Raw genomic sequence first — 16366 nt, 5'->3', positions numbered from 1 at the left:
CACCCTTACTTTTCTCAGGGTGACAAAATTACTACCTTTTTACTTACCAGCCTAATTTGCCATCCATAGGATCGGTGTTAATGACCTCTGCTGGTGAATTCACGCCTGTTTGAAACTAGAGAGGAAATGGCCTGAACTGTCCCAAATGATCCCTTCTTGGATTCCCTGTTAGCGCAGGAGGCCTTTTCTATTGTATATTCTGGGGCCTGGGTCGCAGATACCTCCCAGCACGTACTTGAGCTCCTGCTTCATGGCACTGGGCACACGGATGAGGGTGTGTAGTGTCTGCCCTCGTAGGTTAAGCTCTTCAGGGAGTCTCTTCATTGATGTCAGTTTATTACAAACACTAAGCTGACGCTAAAGGCATTTATTTCACTTACCTAACATGTTGGATTTCTTGACCTCCAAATGCTTTGACAGAGCTAGCATTTTTGTGTGAATCTTTTATCTGTTTCTTATGAAGTATGTCCCGATTGCTCTTCACAGATATAGTTAGCTAATTTCTTTGTTAACTTTATTTTTTGGATTGAAAAAAAAATTCTAGTTGATGTATCATGGGGCAAGATGTTACATTTAAAATCAAAAGCTAAAAATAGTTTTAAAATTTAAACTTGGACCAGTTGTGTCTATTTTGACATACCATTTTAGCTGAGCCAAATTACGTATGTAGATCTGCTGCATGTTTTATTCTGTAAATAAGCTTAGCCCCAAGGGTGAAAGGAATTGTGCTCTGCAAAAACTAGAATGAATAAAAATCAGAATAATAAATGCATGCTATTAGTGTAGGAATTCAGGCTACTTTCACTCAGTGACAGGGATGCATAATTGCTTAATAGATTCAGCTATGAGAAATGCTCAGGAAGATCCTTGATTTTGAAGAGTTAAATGTTTGGTGGTTGAAGAACCCATTTGTTTTGAAAATTCCACATGTAGATTTGAGGATATTGTGCGTGCGTGCGTGTGTGTGTGTGTGTTTGTGTTCTAATCACTTACGTGTAACCTTTAAGAGAGAAATATGTACATGTTAAACTTGAAAATGTTTTTTTTTTTTTGGCGGTATGCGGGCCTCTCACTGTTGTGGCCTCTCCCGTTGCGGAGCACAGGCTCCGGACGCATAGGCCCAGCGGCCATGGCTCACGGGCCCAGCCGCTCCGCGGCATGTGGGATCTTCCCGGACTGGGGCACGAACCCGTGTCCCCTGCATCGGCAGGCGGACTCTCAACCACTGCGCCACCAGGAAAGCTCCTTGAAAATGTTTTAATACTGTTTTTAACTTCTCTAACAAGCCATGATTTACGTGGGTCTGGTAAGTAGGCTCACTGACATTAAAGGTGGTTTATAATGGCCAAAAAATCAGTGATTCTTTGCATTGAACTTGCATTACTATAATTAGTCTTGAATTGCTTATTGAAGGTATATACAGAAATCAGATTCTTAGTTCTAAAAAGAAGTTTGATATCTTCGGTGAAAATGGCCATTTGTTTCCCTTTCAGATCAAAATCGGGAGGAAAATAGCGTTCTAAGAACTATAAAACTACCCAAAAGTGCTTTCTTAATAGGCGCTACTCTTTCCAAAATTCCTGCAAATGTTTAGAAAAAGTAACATCACCAAGATTCTGTAGGTAGCCTGTGATAATGGATTAGAAACCTATGGTCTCTTTGGTTACAATCAATGTCATACAGTAAAGGTTTTTATCAGAGCCAGGACAAATAAGAGGCCAAACACGTATTTTAACCCTGATTATCCACTTGGCCCCCCTGTCTCTCTCTCTCTCTCTCTCTCACACACACACACACACACACACACACCACATTTTCTTTATTCATTCATCCACTGAAAGAAATTTAGGTTATTTCCATACCTCGGCTGTTGTCAATATTACTGCAGTGAACGTGGGAGGACTGATAATCCTTCGAGATAATAGTCTTGTTTCCTTTGAATTTATACCCAGAAGTAGGATTGATGGATCACATGGTAGTTCTATTTTTAATTTCTCGAGAAACGTCCATACTGTTTTCCGTAATGGTTATACCAATTTACGTTCCCACCAGCAGGATACAAGAGTTCTCTTTCTCCACATTGTCGCCAACACTTGTTTTCTTGTCTTTTCGATAATAGCCATGCCGACAGGTGTGAGGAGATATCTCATTATGGTTTTGATTGGCCAGTAACTTAAAATGACACTAGTAGCATTATAAAATGTTATCTGGTAGCATTTCCAGATCAGTATTATGCATATAAAATTTGTAGCAAATGTTATCTGGGAGCCATAAATAGATCCCTCTCCAATCTCAAAGGTCTATCCTTTAATGACAGACCTATCAGTTGAGTGAGAGTGTGGTGGTACTCAGGTGGTGGTACAGCAAGGCCATCAGGACAAGTAAGGTCTAGAGAATGAAAGCGCTTGCCTTTCATCTTTGGGATTACACGGAACACAGGGAATGTTAAGCTCGATTGGATATCCAAACAACTGCTGAACTCTACACCAAATTAATTCTCTAAATCACCGATTTCCCTCCATTTATGGCAGAGTGTTAACAGGGGATTGAAACAATTTAAGGAAATGCTAAATACTGTATTATTTCTAAACCACGGCATCATATAATTAACATCCTGTCTGCTGTAAGCGATTATTTATAGATCATACAATATACCCAAATCGGTCAAAGTAATCAATCATCCGGAACGAGGCTTCTTCATGGGAATGTTTCCCTTTGACCACATCTACAGAATCTGAGCTGCTTTTTATGTATTTTTTATTTGGGGTCGTAGTTAAATCCAGTTATGGATAGCTAAACTATCCTTCTTCCAGGGAGAAGCCACCCTGAGTGCAACACTGTGCAATACAGCACCCGCGCAGCCCACCATTTGCCGTAGGTGAGGGCAGACCTAACAGGACAGCCGTGTAGCTAGATGGCTTTGGACAGTCTGCCAGCCAGCCAGCCAGCCATCTGGGTCATCCACCTGGCTGGAAGTTTCAGTGACTTTATCCAGGGTGAAATAATACCCGGGGTGGCCGTGCCAGTTCGGGGGTTTGGGGCACCTTTCCAGATCCTCATGCGTCAAGAGAACAAAGTTACTAGGACTTTGCCTTTTGGGAAGTTGGAAATGTCTTCCTACCTCTTAACCTGTTAGCCTTTCTGTTTCCATTTTTTAAAGATGATAAGGCCTTCCAAACCTTTGGGTGTCCACACCATACTTGCGGTAGAGGCTAAATTACCGCTAACACACTTATCAAGTTTTACTTGAGAAGCTTTGCTGTTTAGTGTTTTTCTGTTTTTTCTTTTCTTTTTTCCTACTAGGTGGATTCTATTAGACCTACTCCTATACTAAATTACTGGAATTCTTCAACATTAAATAAAGCTAGTGCTAAGTAGACCTCCTTTCTCTGATTTATTTACTGGCTTTTGAGAGTTTGCTGTAAGGCTACCACAGTAACCAGAATGTAGCCTGGTTTGTGCAAACATTTGTATACATGTGTTTTTAGATTTAAACAATTTTTTCTTATTATAAAAATGTTATGTGAAGGATGGGGTAACTTGAAAATACAAATAGGCAAAAATAAGAATCGAACAAGTTTTAATTGTACCTTTTGAAGTTTATTTACATGTTGTGGATTACCAGTGCTAATATATCTCATATATATCTTTACAGACCATTTTTAAAACTTTTTTTTTTTTTTTTTTGCGGGGGTGGAACAAGAATGAGGTTCTTTTGCTAACCTTGTGTGCTTTGGTGCTGAGCAGTGAATGCATTGTAAGCAATCTTCCATACCATAATATTTCTTCTACAGTATTGCTTTGGTAATCTCACTGCATGGCTATTTCATAATTTCTTTAACCCGTATCTGATACCATTTTGAGACATTGTGGTGTGTGAGGGTGGGACTCTGAAATGATGTGACTGAGTTTTTAAAGAAACCAACCAAATGATTATTTAAAGTTTATAATTATCTTGTTTAATCTCAAATGAGCGACCTCAGCTAAGTGCCTGGAAGTTGATAAGGTTATCATCTGTCATCTTTCATGCTCTTATGTCTCGAACATATGTCACGGAAGATACACTGTGCTGGCTTGCAGGACAGTTCCAAATTAAGGAATAATTTTCAGATCTTCTTAGTATGGGTAGTTAATCTATGTAAAAATAGTTTCTTATCTTTCTACATTAATTTTTTTATAGGTGATTTGAGATACTTGACAGTATCTAAAGTCTGTTTTTATTTTCTTTTCCTGAACTTGAAATGAGTTTTTGTTCTTAAATTGCTTGGGAGTTATGAGTGTTGTTTTTGATGTGGCACTTTAATATCTCCTTCTTATGAAGAGGATCTCTGTGGATGCAAGAATTGCTATAGACATTTAAATTGCAAGAAAAAAGGAATATCATGGCAACCTACTTCAGAGTTTGATTCTCTTATATTTTGAAAAAATTTAGGAAATGTGTTGGTATCATTTTTCTTTCATGTCTCATTAGAAACTTGGTCTGGTGGGGTCTCTTGGTAATTTGGAGATCTGTTAAAACGCTGAACCAATTGGAAGACAGGTAACCCATCTAGATCGTTAGGCCCTTTGTTGGTGTGGTCTAGCCATTATTTCATGTTTATGGTGGAAAAGCAGAAGAGGTTTAGGTTTGGAACCATGTAAGCTTCAGCTAGAATTGACCCTGGACTTGGGATATACTTTTGTAAAAATAACATGAGTAGTCCCTTTCATATTAGTGGAACTTCTGCTCTATGGAAATTTCCTTCCCAATTGAGCCACATGTGTTCTTACATCAGATTAGCCCCCTTCAGTTACAAATGTATACAGCGTCATCTATAATGTAGTGGAGATTTAAATTAATCCAAGAATAGGTACATAATCTTTCCATGGGCATTGTGTCAGTAACCCTTCTCTTCCACTTCTGAATTATGTGGCACATTGAATTCACTAGTCCTACAGAGTAGAAAAATAGCACTTTATCACATGCCTGCACTCCTTGGCAGCAGGGAGGGTTGCACTGTGATATGTGTACACATCCCCCCTCCGTCTAGGTCACCTAGCGATGGTGCTCCTGTAAATTGGGCGCAGTGATTCTGGCTGAGGAAGGCTTTCTCCAAGTAGTTTCATCATTTTTTTTAAAGCTAACTTTCAGGATAGGGAGATCTTTTTTGATGGCTGTTTAGAATAAGGATTGGCAAACTATAGCCCTCTGGCCAGATTTGACAAGTATCCTGTTTTTGAATGGCCTATAAGCTGAGAATTTCTTTCTTTCTTTCTTTGGGGTGGCGGGTGGGTGGTAGGAATGGTTGGAAAAAAAAAAACAAACCAAGATTTGTGAGATGTGAAAATAAAAGTCAAATTTCAGTGTGCATGAATAAAATCTTATTGGAACACAGCCTTGCACATTTGCTTACATGTTATGTTTGTGTCAGAATCGAGTATTTGTGAGAGACCTATGGCCTCTAAAATGTAAAATATTACTGTTTCACCTTTTACGTTAAAAATTTGCATACCTTTCATTTGGGACATCAGTTCAGTAGGAGAATGATTTTTTTTTTTAATGATAGACACTCTGCTAAACAGAACTGGATGTAGGACACTATAGTTGAAGTTTTGTTTCGTTTGTTAAACAAATTTCTATTAAAGTACCCATACACCAGTTGCTGGATATCTTTAAGAATGTATAAAACAAAATGTATTTTCTTTAATTTTTTTTTTATTGAAGTATAGTTGATTTACAATGTTGTGTTTCTGGTGTACAGCAAAGTGATTGTGAGTTGTACATACATATATAGTACATATATTCTTTTTCATATTCTTTTCCATTATGGTTTATTATAGGATATTGAATATAGTTCCCTTATAGGACCTTGTTGTTTATCCATTTTATATATGATTGTTTGTATCCAAAATGTATTTTCAAAATATCTGTTCTGGGGATTTTTTTTTCAAGTATTAAAAAAGTATGATACTCCTTTCATAAGTAAAAGTTAACCTGAGTTTTTTAATACTTCTATTTTAGTTGATTTAAATTCCTTTATTATAACGATATTATGGCAGGAACGTAGATTTGACTCAGACCCAAACCATGATAGTGACAAATTGCTACAAATCATTGCTGTATTGCCATTAAATATCATGGGACCTACAACTGTAAAAACATACTCATCCGTAAGATCCCTCTTCAGTTTGTCCTTTGTTGTATGGACACTTAAGTCTGTGTTCTTTGCTGATTAGAGAGTGTGGGCAGATACGCATTTGTAGCAGGAGTTGGTGGAGGTAGTTAAGTTGAGCCAAGAACTACACTCAGTGCTTCCCCACCAGTTACCTGTGCACCTCCTCCCACCCACCCCCCAGCTCTTGTTGTCTGTGCTGTGTTCTTTAAAATTCGATTTGTTCTTGCCTTCCGTATGGACACGATGTTGGTGAAAAGGAATATTTTGTAAGATCACATATCTGGGGGGTAAGTCAGGAAATGGTTGGGATTTTTAATTGCATGAGCAATAAATTCTCAGAAGAGTTATAAGCACTCTGAAATCTGCCTACGAGCTGATCAGTGTTGTCGGAGACGCCAGATGACTGAGGTCCACAATGCTTTGAAAGGAGACAAGGCTAATTTTTATCTCCACGGGAAATACGTAGCTTATACACCTCTTAGGCTTATCTAAACCTCCAACTTGGGAGGAATTAAGGAATGTGTCATTTGGTATACTGCTGATTGCAGAATATCTAAGGAAACACAGCTCAGATTTAACCTGGAGAATTGCAGGGAGTTATGTGTCTTTAAAAGCAAAATGTATATTTAATGCCTTAGACGGTGCGTTGAGGCACTTACAAAATGCAGATGAGCCCAGATTTTCATTTTTAGGAATCAGAATTATACCTAGCTCATTCTTTATGCATTAAACATTTTTTTGTAGTGCAACTTGCCGTGTACAGCCCAAACTGGACTCATGTAATTTAGCCTTTTCACAATGAGGTCTCTTGTCACCAACATTAGGGACAGGGCTGGAATTAGGATGAGGCAGGAGAGATGCCTAGGTTGCCAAATTTAAGGAGGTGCTCGCTCAGGGTGCCAACCTGTATTTGCAAGACCTAGAGGGTGAGAAGCTTCTTAAATTCCTCGCCTTAGGTGCTCTTCTTGCCTCACTCTAGTCCCAGCCCTGATAGGGTCGCTTGAAGATTCTCTAAAAAAGCCCTTTGCTTGGTCAGATGCTCAACTTATTAAATCTCTGGAAATGGGGCCCAGGAACGTGCATTTTAACCTCATCTCCTCATGCTTCAAATGCACACTGAAGTTTGAGGAGCCCTCTGAGCTTGGTTTGCCAGCCTAAGGTCCAACAGGACAAAAGCTGCTCTGTTAGCCTTAGATTAGGTTGGAATAGTAGCTTAAACATCTGCCTAATTAACCAGCACACAGGAACAAGTAGGTCAGCCTGACTGTGCCTTTTGCCAGCCCTGGCCATTGTATAACTGCTACCAGGTGTCATGCTAGAAGGCTTGGATCTTGTAACCAAAGCTAAATGCAATTGATTATGTAATTTTCAGCTGTTCCAATTTTTTTTTAATTAAAAAATGTCTTATAGGTTTGTTATTAGCTATGTGTTCACTGTCAAAAAAGAAAAAAAATTTAGAAACAAAGTCAAAAGAATGAAATAGAAACTATCCATAACCCTGCTACTCAGAGATAACCACTGTGAACGTCATCAGGCATCCTTTCAGCCCTTTCCCCCGTACTGAGTAATATTTAATTCCACTAAAAATCCATCATGTAGCGTTAGGAAGAATGAGTGACAAAAGGAAGGTTGGTATGAGGAGATCTGTCTTATGAACTTGATTCCCATTTGAGTCCTATCCAGTTATCTTTACTGTCTATGTGTAGACCTTCCCCTCTCATCATTAATCTCAGTATGCAAAAAAAAAAATCACACAGCCAGGTATATGTGTGGATTTCTTATGTCATTGGCCCACTGTTGAAAACATAGTGTAAATCCTGCCGCTACACAGGAAAATCACCATTAGGCTGTTCTTCCAGGTCCCTTTTTGTGACTCTAATTGAATTCCTTTGGAGTATGAGGGACTTGTGCCTCTGGGGGGACTTAATCATTCAACAGCTCTTACTGTATGTCTGCCATAGGTCAGACTCTGCTAGGAGTCAGAGGTACAGTCAGTGAGACATGGTCCTTGCCCTTGAGAACATACAGTCTGACGGAGGAGGGGACACACCAGGATATTGTATAAGCGCGTCAGGTGCTCTAAAGGGCTTCAGGAGTAGGGAGGCGAGACTGACCAACTTGGCTTTGGAGAGTTGAGGACGGCTTGGAAAAGAAGATGACACTTGAATTGAGTCCAGAGAGACCTGCCGTATGGTGCCTGCAGTCTTCAGCAAATAGCATTCTCCTAAAGTTCCGCTGCTTTCTGTGTTACGTCCTACTTTTCAGCCCGATCACACAGTTGCCCATGATAATTAAATGAAACTTGCCAGATGGATGCTTTCGCAAGACGATGGCTTGTCTTCTTGCTCTATTTGTGAAAGCTGGCATTGGATCCAAACTCTCAAGGATGCCCCTACCTTGAGACTGCTTGTGGATTGTTGCTCTTTTGTGTGTATTAGCCAAATGGCCTGCGCATCAGCAGGGCCAGGTTGAATGACAGGTGGGTGTGCCATGCATGCAGACACTCTGATCCCTGCCAAGCCATTTGCCTGCAAGGAGGTGAGGTGCTGAGAGGTCGTTCTACAAAGATGTCATTTATCAGCTTATTTCCTTCCTTCGAGGAAATAAGCTTCTGATCTGTCAGTCTTTTCCTCTGACCATGTATATTTTTCCTGTCAGTTGCAACATAATCAATGTCAAATTCCCAATGCATCGGGTTAAAACACACACGTTATCATGCGTATCTTGAAGCAGTTTTTAGATATTGAAGAGAATATTTAGAGTGGCAAATACAGTTAACCTAATTGGTAGCAAACTTGATTAACCGAGGAGGGTGGGTACTCTGAATAGAAAAGAGTAACTGAATAACTAATAAATTAGTAATTAATACATTTATTGTTTCGCCTCTGTGAATCATTCTTGGTTCTTTGTGTGCGCCATCTCATTTAGTTATCACAGCATCCCTATGAAATGGGTACTCTTGTTATTCCCCACTGGACACCCAAGGAGACTTGGTGGAAGGCAGAGAACCTCTAAGTGTCAGAGCTGGGGTGCAGGTCTGTCTGCCGCACGCCGCCGCCTGTAGCTCTGTGCTCGTGCTTGGCGTCGGCACATGCGATGCTGTACCGGGGATGCAGGATGAGCACGTCACCATCCCTGCCATCAGGTGCTCACAGTGGAGCTTACTCATTCTCAAAGGGTTAGAATCCTTCAGATATATTACCAGTAGAACAACTGTATGTAAATTCATCTTCCGTTCACTTTAGAAATAATCTCAAGAATTTGCAGTGCTTTAGGGCACCCTTGATTGAACATCAGTTGATTATTATAGTTACACAGAAATGTCAAATTAGAGCATTCCTGCTGATGATACAGTTTACTTTTTCAGTGATTATACTCAGGTTTAGACATATGTATAAATAAAACTCTTGAGCTGGTTTCCTCTTCTCATTTTCTGTTCCTGTTTTGTATTTGAAATAAAAGTTTGGAGTTAAAAGCCCATATTGGGTTTTACTCTTATGTTTTGACTTCTCTGTAAAAGGGTGATTCAGCTCCTTATCTGCACCACACCCACGCCCAAAAAAAAGGGGAAGTATTCTAGTTCCTGCAATAACTTGAAATTCCTATGAAAGTTTCAATAATTTGAAATCCTGATGGCAGGAAACCTTTAAACCGGATTCCCACCTTTAAGATAGTTGGGAATCCTAGAATCCTGATTAGATGCCGTCTTTCAGGTTCCCCCTCACTGGAAACAGAAACCCTGCCCGGTGGTCCTGCGACCTCAGCCATCCCCGGGACAGGGAGATCTCGGAGACCCCGGCATCCGTAGGATGGACAGTCCACATGTGGACTGGGCAGCTCTAACCGGGAAAGCCTTTCTTGGTCAGACCCTCACATCTGCCTTCCCTGTGCCTTCCACTCACTGGTTCAGATTCTCCCCTTTGAACAACATGCTCCTCGGGGTCCCCTTCGGCCTCGAGAAAGTTTTTGAGGATTCAGAAATAGTGGAGTGAGCCTTGGTGAGGTTTTCCAGCAGTCTGACATAAGGCCACTTCTCTCTCCCTGCAGCAAAGCCAGAAATCCTGACTCGTGACAGGCTCATGAATGGCATGCTGCAGTGTGTAGCAGCAGGATTCCCAGAGCCCACCATTGATTGGTATTTTTGTCCAGGAACCGAGCAGAGGTGAGATGATTATTTTGGGTACTACTTAACATGCATAAGGAAAGGACTGCAATTCGCTTGAGTTTCAAATACGTTTTCAGATTTTAAAAAAAACCAAACTTTGTTTTGATTAATTTTTTTTCTATCCATGTGGCTTTTTAAAGGACATAATTGCTATATTTTTCTTGGTAGACATGAATTTTGTTTGCTGAAACATGATTACTGAATGACTTCTCTATTTTGGTGGTTATCTTCTTGGATTTATCATGCAATTTCCACCCTGCAGGTAGATAAAGCAATTTTCCAGGACAGAGTAATTAGATTTCCAATCTATACACAGGAGGTAATATATGTGGGAAATGTGGCTGTAGTTATCATGAAAAAAATTACCTCGGAAGTTAATTGCCAAGTTACCAAAAAGTAATGATCGCACAATTACCACATACATGCGGCGTTTGGGAGCTATGTGTTTTAAAAAGGTTTTCTCCTTGATTGAGGTGCCCAGGCCCTGAGCAGAGCACATCTGGCATTGTACTTCCTCTCCCTCACAATCCACACTTAAACCTTAAACTGTCCTTTCATATTACCTGGAGATGAAAATGGGGTCAGCATTGCTGTTTTTATCCATCAAATGCTATTTTACACTCAGGCCAGTGTAACGTCACGATCATTTAAATAGTCAGGATAATAATAGAAATTTCATTTTTCACGGAATAGACCTTTTTTATCAACACCAAGTTGGAAGAGGTTACATAGGATTGTTGTTCTCAGCTGAGTTTTAGTGGAGTATTTTCTTTGGGGAATAATAGGGGGTTCAAGACCCCTGGAAAGTATGCCCACAGGGAAAGCAACCACAGTAGTTTTAGACATCTGTTGAGCAAATATTTATGGAGTTCCACCTCTAGGCCAGACATGGGTCTAGTGAACAAAACACCTGAGTCCCATTTGTGAGTTTATATTCTAATGGGCAGAGATGGGCAGAAGATGAAATAAATAACTACCATATGCAGGTGTTAAGTGCTAAAGGGGGAAAGTAAAGAGCAAGGTAAGGGATAGAAAATTGCCAGGCATATGGGGGGGATAATTTAAAATAGGGTCATCTGAGTCTTTGCCACCTGGAGTCCAGCCCAGCGGCATGATCGTACCTCGAGCCGTAGGGTCCTCACGTCTGGTGTTTGGCAGCTGGCCCTGTCTTCATCCTCATAGACTTTACTGCTTTCCTCCTCCACGCTCTTCCTTTTCAATCCTTCATACGTTCTTTCACCATTTATTTATAAAAGGCTACTGTGTGCCAGGATATGAACCAACCGTCTTATTGAATTCATCTCTGATCCTTTCGATAACCCTCCAAGATGGGTATTACCACCCCAAGTTTGCAGCTGTAGGAACTGAGTCTTGGAGGGTTTAAGTACTAGTCGGAAGTCAACAGAATAGGTGTTTGAGTCCAGATTTCGAACCCACATCTCACTCTGAAACCTCTTTCTTCTTTTCCAAGCGCTTTTCTTTTTCACGGTGCCACAGACGTGCTCATCCGTCATCACACTCTTCAGTTGTAAAAGGAAATGTCTGATTACAAACCTCTGACTTAGTTTTAAAAGTATGCCACATCCAATGTGTTTGATCGATTGATTCTTTTTCCTAGAGTAAGTCCGCACTGCTGTTTTTTTCCCGCTAGATGTTCTGTCCCTGTTGGGCCAGTGGATGTGCAGATCCAAAACTCATCTGTGTCACCTTTTGGAAAACTAGTGGTTTACAGCTCCATTGACGACAGCGCCTTTAAGCACAATGGCACGGTGGAGTGCAGGGCTTACAACGATGTGGGCAAGAGTTCTGCCTATTTTAACTTTGCATTTAAAGGTAACAGCAAAGGTATATTTCTTTTTAATCCAATTTAAGGGGATGTTTAGGCTCGGCCTGCCATGTCCATCATGATTTTAAGTCCATTCCATCCCTGGCCATGTCATTTCTGGTAATAGTCACATTGCACGTTTGATTGTCATCAAACTTACTCAGTTTCATCCTGTGCTAGTTTGTTAATAAAATGTGTGCAGTAACCATGTACTATATGTATTTTATGCGTGCGTGCACGTATGTATGTGTGTGCATATGTATCTGTATAAAATTAATGGTGTATTTCCAGCGGTTTCCATTAGGAAGGGGTAGAGACAGAAAATAGGAGAACTAGACTTACTTTATATCCAAACAGAAACAGAATTGGGACAATTTAAAGATTTAAATTCAATGAAAAATTATTTAAGTTGTGACTTAAAATCAGTTATTTTAACAGATTGCCAGACACCATATCACAAAGTTAACATTACCTTTTATGGAATCATGTTAGTGAGCTATTTCTTTACCATCTTGAAAATTTGATTGATGAGTGACCAGCTCTCCTAACAAGTTGAACCATGCATGTGGACGAATTGATGAATTGGTATGAAGTCAGAAGACAAAGGAACTAGACACCTACATTCTTAGGGCTCGGTTTTTGTTTCTTGAGCTGGCAAAGATGAGTGCCAGAAAGTGGTGTTTGTTCAGTTTTTGAGTAACGAGGGGAAGAATCTTACATTGTTCTTCATCATAGGTTTTTTTTCAGGGAGTGCAGTGAAAAGAACACTTTAAAAGTGTTTTTCTCGGTTGTGAAAGAAGCTCAATGTTCAGTGTAGAAAATTTGGAAAGTCAGGAAAACATAAAGAAGAAACTATAAGATATCCATAAAGGAAACACTTTAAAGTTCAAGGCAGGAATTTGAAGTGCAAAGTTCACTGAGATGTCGCTTTTCACTGACAAACAGCGTAACGTTATTCTTGTGCTATGGAAATCGCAACTTCTTTTCCACAGTCGTCTGGTTTAAAGCTGTTATTTTAAAAGATTCCTTTGAATAACAAGAGTATGATAATAATCAAAGCCAGGAGCTCAGATGCAACTGGTTTGACTTCTGCCGTGATGGGCAGTAAGGTGGGAGGTGGGCGAGTTGGGGGCAAGGTGGTCGTGGTGAAGATCCGACCCCACTAACAGGTTGTGATTCCACGTTCCTCCTTCATTTTAGAACAAATCCATGCCCATACCCTGTTCACGCCTTTGCTGATTGGTTTTGTGATCGCAGCTGGTATGATGTGTATCATCGTGATGATTCTTACATACAAATATTTGCAGGTAACCATTTATTTGTTCTCTGCCTTGAACGCTGTAATGGCTGAACCATTAACCATTAAAAGATGATGCCTCTTTCCCTTTCTCCCTCCACCAGAAACCCATGTATGAAGTACAGTGGAAGGTTGTTGAGGAGATAAATGGAAACAATTATGTTTACATAGACCCAACGCAACTTCCTTATGATCACAAATGGGAGTTTCCCAGAAACAGGCTGAGTTTTGGTCAGTATGCAACAGGGTCTTTCCACATAACCTTTCTGTGTACACATAACAGTGACTTTAGGGAACCCCAGTAGCTTCCTTTATTTTATTCCACCTGAAACAATAAGTCTTTTTTGTGAGATGTCACCACCTTTGATAGATTTGGCATCAAGCGCACTTTAAGGAAGTGTATCTGGACAAATTTGTCCCAAATCCTTTATTGGTTTTGAAATGACACAAATAGTCCTTCAGTCCCACCACACCATTGCCACTTACTTCCTTGTCTTCTTTTCTATAGGGAAAACCTTGGGTGCCGGCGCCTTCGGGAAAGTTGTTGAGGCCACTGCATACGGCCTAATTAAGTCAGATGCAGCCATGACTGTTGCTGTGAAGATGCTCAAACGTAAGTTCCCGCAGGCTACTGTGCGTGCTCACCACCAGTGTCCCAGATTTGTCTTTTTTTGGGCTTTGTTTTTTGGGTTTTTTTGGGGGGATATAGTTGTTTTACAACGTTGCGTTAGTTTCTACCATATAGCAAAGAGAAGTAGAGTTCCCTGTGCTATAAGCAGGTTCTCATTAGTTATCTTTTTTTTTTTTTTTGCGGTACGCGGGCCTCTCACTGTTGTGGCCTCTCCCGTTGCGGAGCACAGGCTCCGGACGCGCAGGCTCAGCGGCCATGGCTCACGGGCCCAGCCGCTCCGCGGCATGTGGGATCTTCCCGGACCGGGGCACGAACCCGTGTCCCCTGCATCAGCAGGCGGACTCTCAACCACTGCGCCACCAGGGAAGCCCTAGTTATCTATTTTATACATATTAGTGTATACGTGTTAATCCCAATCTCCCAGTTCATCCCAAGCCCCCCCCCTCCAGATTTGTTTTTTGCTAAAATAAGATGTTTCTAATTTTAGCAAGTGCCCATTTAACGGAACGCGAAGCCCTAATGTCTGAACTCAAAGTCTTAAGCTACCTCGGTAATCATGTGAATATTGTGAATCTTCTTGGAGCGTGCACCATTGGAGGTAAGGCCGTGGCCAACCTGACTCTTGTTATGGGTCAAATTATCAAAAGATGGGAGATTTTGATATGGTTTTTGACAATGCTTGATTAAGCTCCTTGCAAGATTTTGACCCAGGCGGCTAACTTCTTGCTGGATTCCTGCACCCCACCACCCAAGCTATTGTACTTTAAAAATGTATATTTCAGGTTTTATCATCATGGGGCAGGACAGCCCAGGACATACCCTAGTTACAGTCGTGTATGTCTCACCGACATTGACCTCTTGAATACCTCGAGAATGTCTCATCTCCTCCAGAAAGCTTTTCTTTTACCTTGTGAGCTTTTATATTTTGCTGGATGACATTTAGCCACTAAAGGGTTAATGTTCATATACATACCGTCATTAAAAATAGTCCTCTAAGCCTTCCAGCCCTCAAATATACACCAAATGAGCAAACATTTCACTTCTATAAAAAAGAAATTTCCAATTCGGAAGCAGTCATTAGTCCTCTCATCAAGGCTTTCTGGGATGTTGCCAGAAGGCATTTTGGTCAGAAGGAACAAAGATGTGTAAAATGAGCCATTCCTCAAGGTCTGGAGAGACCCACTGTCAAGTTGACAGGGTTATATAATTTCTCAAAACAGCCCCCATAAATGTTGCTTCACCACATCACCAATTGTTCCTGAGAGATTTCTGCCCGAGTTAATTAGTTGCCTGTTAACTTCAGAACTACAGTTCTTTAGGCGTGCACAACACCAAAAAAAAAAAAAAAAGTTCGACAGATAGGCCCTGGAACACAGGCGATGCCCTGTCATTTCAGGGTTTCCCCCACCTCCTCGTCTCAGCTGGTGGTTCTGGTGGTTGGTTTTCCTATTATGCCACAGTTTTGTGTGTGTGTGTGTGTGTGTGTGTGTGCTCATCATCATTTCCATAATAACGTTACCAAGAGGCATGGAGCCCCCACTGTAAACAGAAGTGAATCAAAGGTTTCAAATAGCAGGCTTGATAATAATATAACAGTGAAAGCTATAACTCTTGTCTAAAACCAGCAGTCATGCCTGGCCCCTGATCACTTAAAAATTCAGGTAAAAAGGTTACTCTGCTGCTTTTTGCTAAGCAATGTTAATAGATAGGATCGTACTTGTACTAAGTAGGCTTAGCCTTGAACCTGAGTGTGAATGGCCGTGATCACCCTTGGGTATTTTTATGGGAGGCTGGATGGTCTGTATATCTCACCTTTTTCTAACCTTTTCTTAAATGCTCGTAGGGCCTACCCTGGTCATTACAGAATATTGTTGCTACGGTGATCTTCTGAATTTTTTGAGAAGAAAGCGTGATTCATTTATTTGCTCCAAGCAGGAAGATCACGCAGAAGCGGCGCTTTATAAAAACCTTCTCCATTCAAAGGAGTCTTCCTGGTAAGACTGATTTACATAAATAGCTGTTGACAAGCAGTTCATGGAGTCTGAGGGTTTACAATCAAGGTTGATTCTTTAAAAAAGTGAACCTGAGGTACTTGGAGGTACAAAATCAGAATTAGTAAATCATTTAAATGTGATGAACGGTTTAGAAAGTTCAAATGGTGTTTTTAAGGCTTGAAATAGTGTTGAACTTAAATTTCTGTTGATTCTTAAAAATGCATCTTTAGTGTTTTTCTAAGCTTTAGTTCTGTTCAATTGAGTGAATTCTGTACCTATTTCTCTTCTCATCGTTCTGT

General features: G+C 40.5%; 1 protein-coding gene across 1 annotated transcript in view; it reads left to right on the top strand.

Annotated features, from left to right (window-relative positions):
- KIT (KIT proto-oncogene, receptor tyrosine kinase) overlaps positions 1 to 16366 on the top strand; it is an 83776-nt gene that overhangs the window by 58152 nt on the left and 9258 nt on the right. The window contains exons 8-14 of the mRNA XM_060011744.1: positions 10203 to 10317; positions 11972 to 12165; positions 13346 to 13452; positions 13547 to 13673; positions 13951 to 14055; positions 14561 to 14671; positions 15917 to 16067. Of these exons, the coding sequence (XP_059867727.1) occupies positions 10203 to 10317; positions 11972 to 12165; positions 13346 to 13452; positions 13547 to 13673; positions 13951 to 14055; positions 14561 to 14671; positions 15917 to 16067 (910 nt within the window). The remainder of the gene's footprint in view (positions 1 to 10202; positions 10318 to 11971; positions 12166 to 13345; positions 13453 to 13546; positions 13674 to 13950; positions 14056 to 14560; positions 14672 to 15916; positions 16068 to 16366) is intronic.

Source organism: Delphinus delphis, chromosome 5 (assembly GCF_949987515.2).
Source record: "Delphinus delphis chromosome 5, mDelDel1.2, whole genome shotgun sequence".
In the NCBI taxonomy this organism is placed as follows: domain Eukaryota; kingdom Metazoa; phylum Chordata; class Mammalia; order Artiodactyla; family Delphinidae; genus Delphinus; species Delphinus delphis.
Note: the sequence above shows the minus strand (reverse complement) of the source record. Positions and strands in the feature narration are given on the sequence as shown.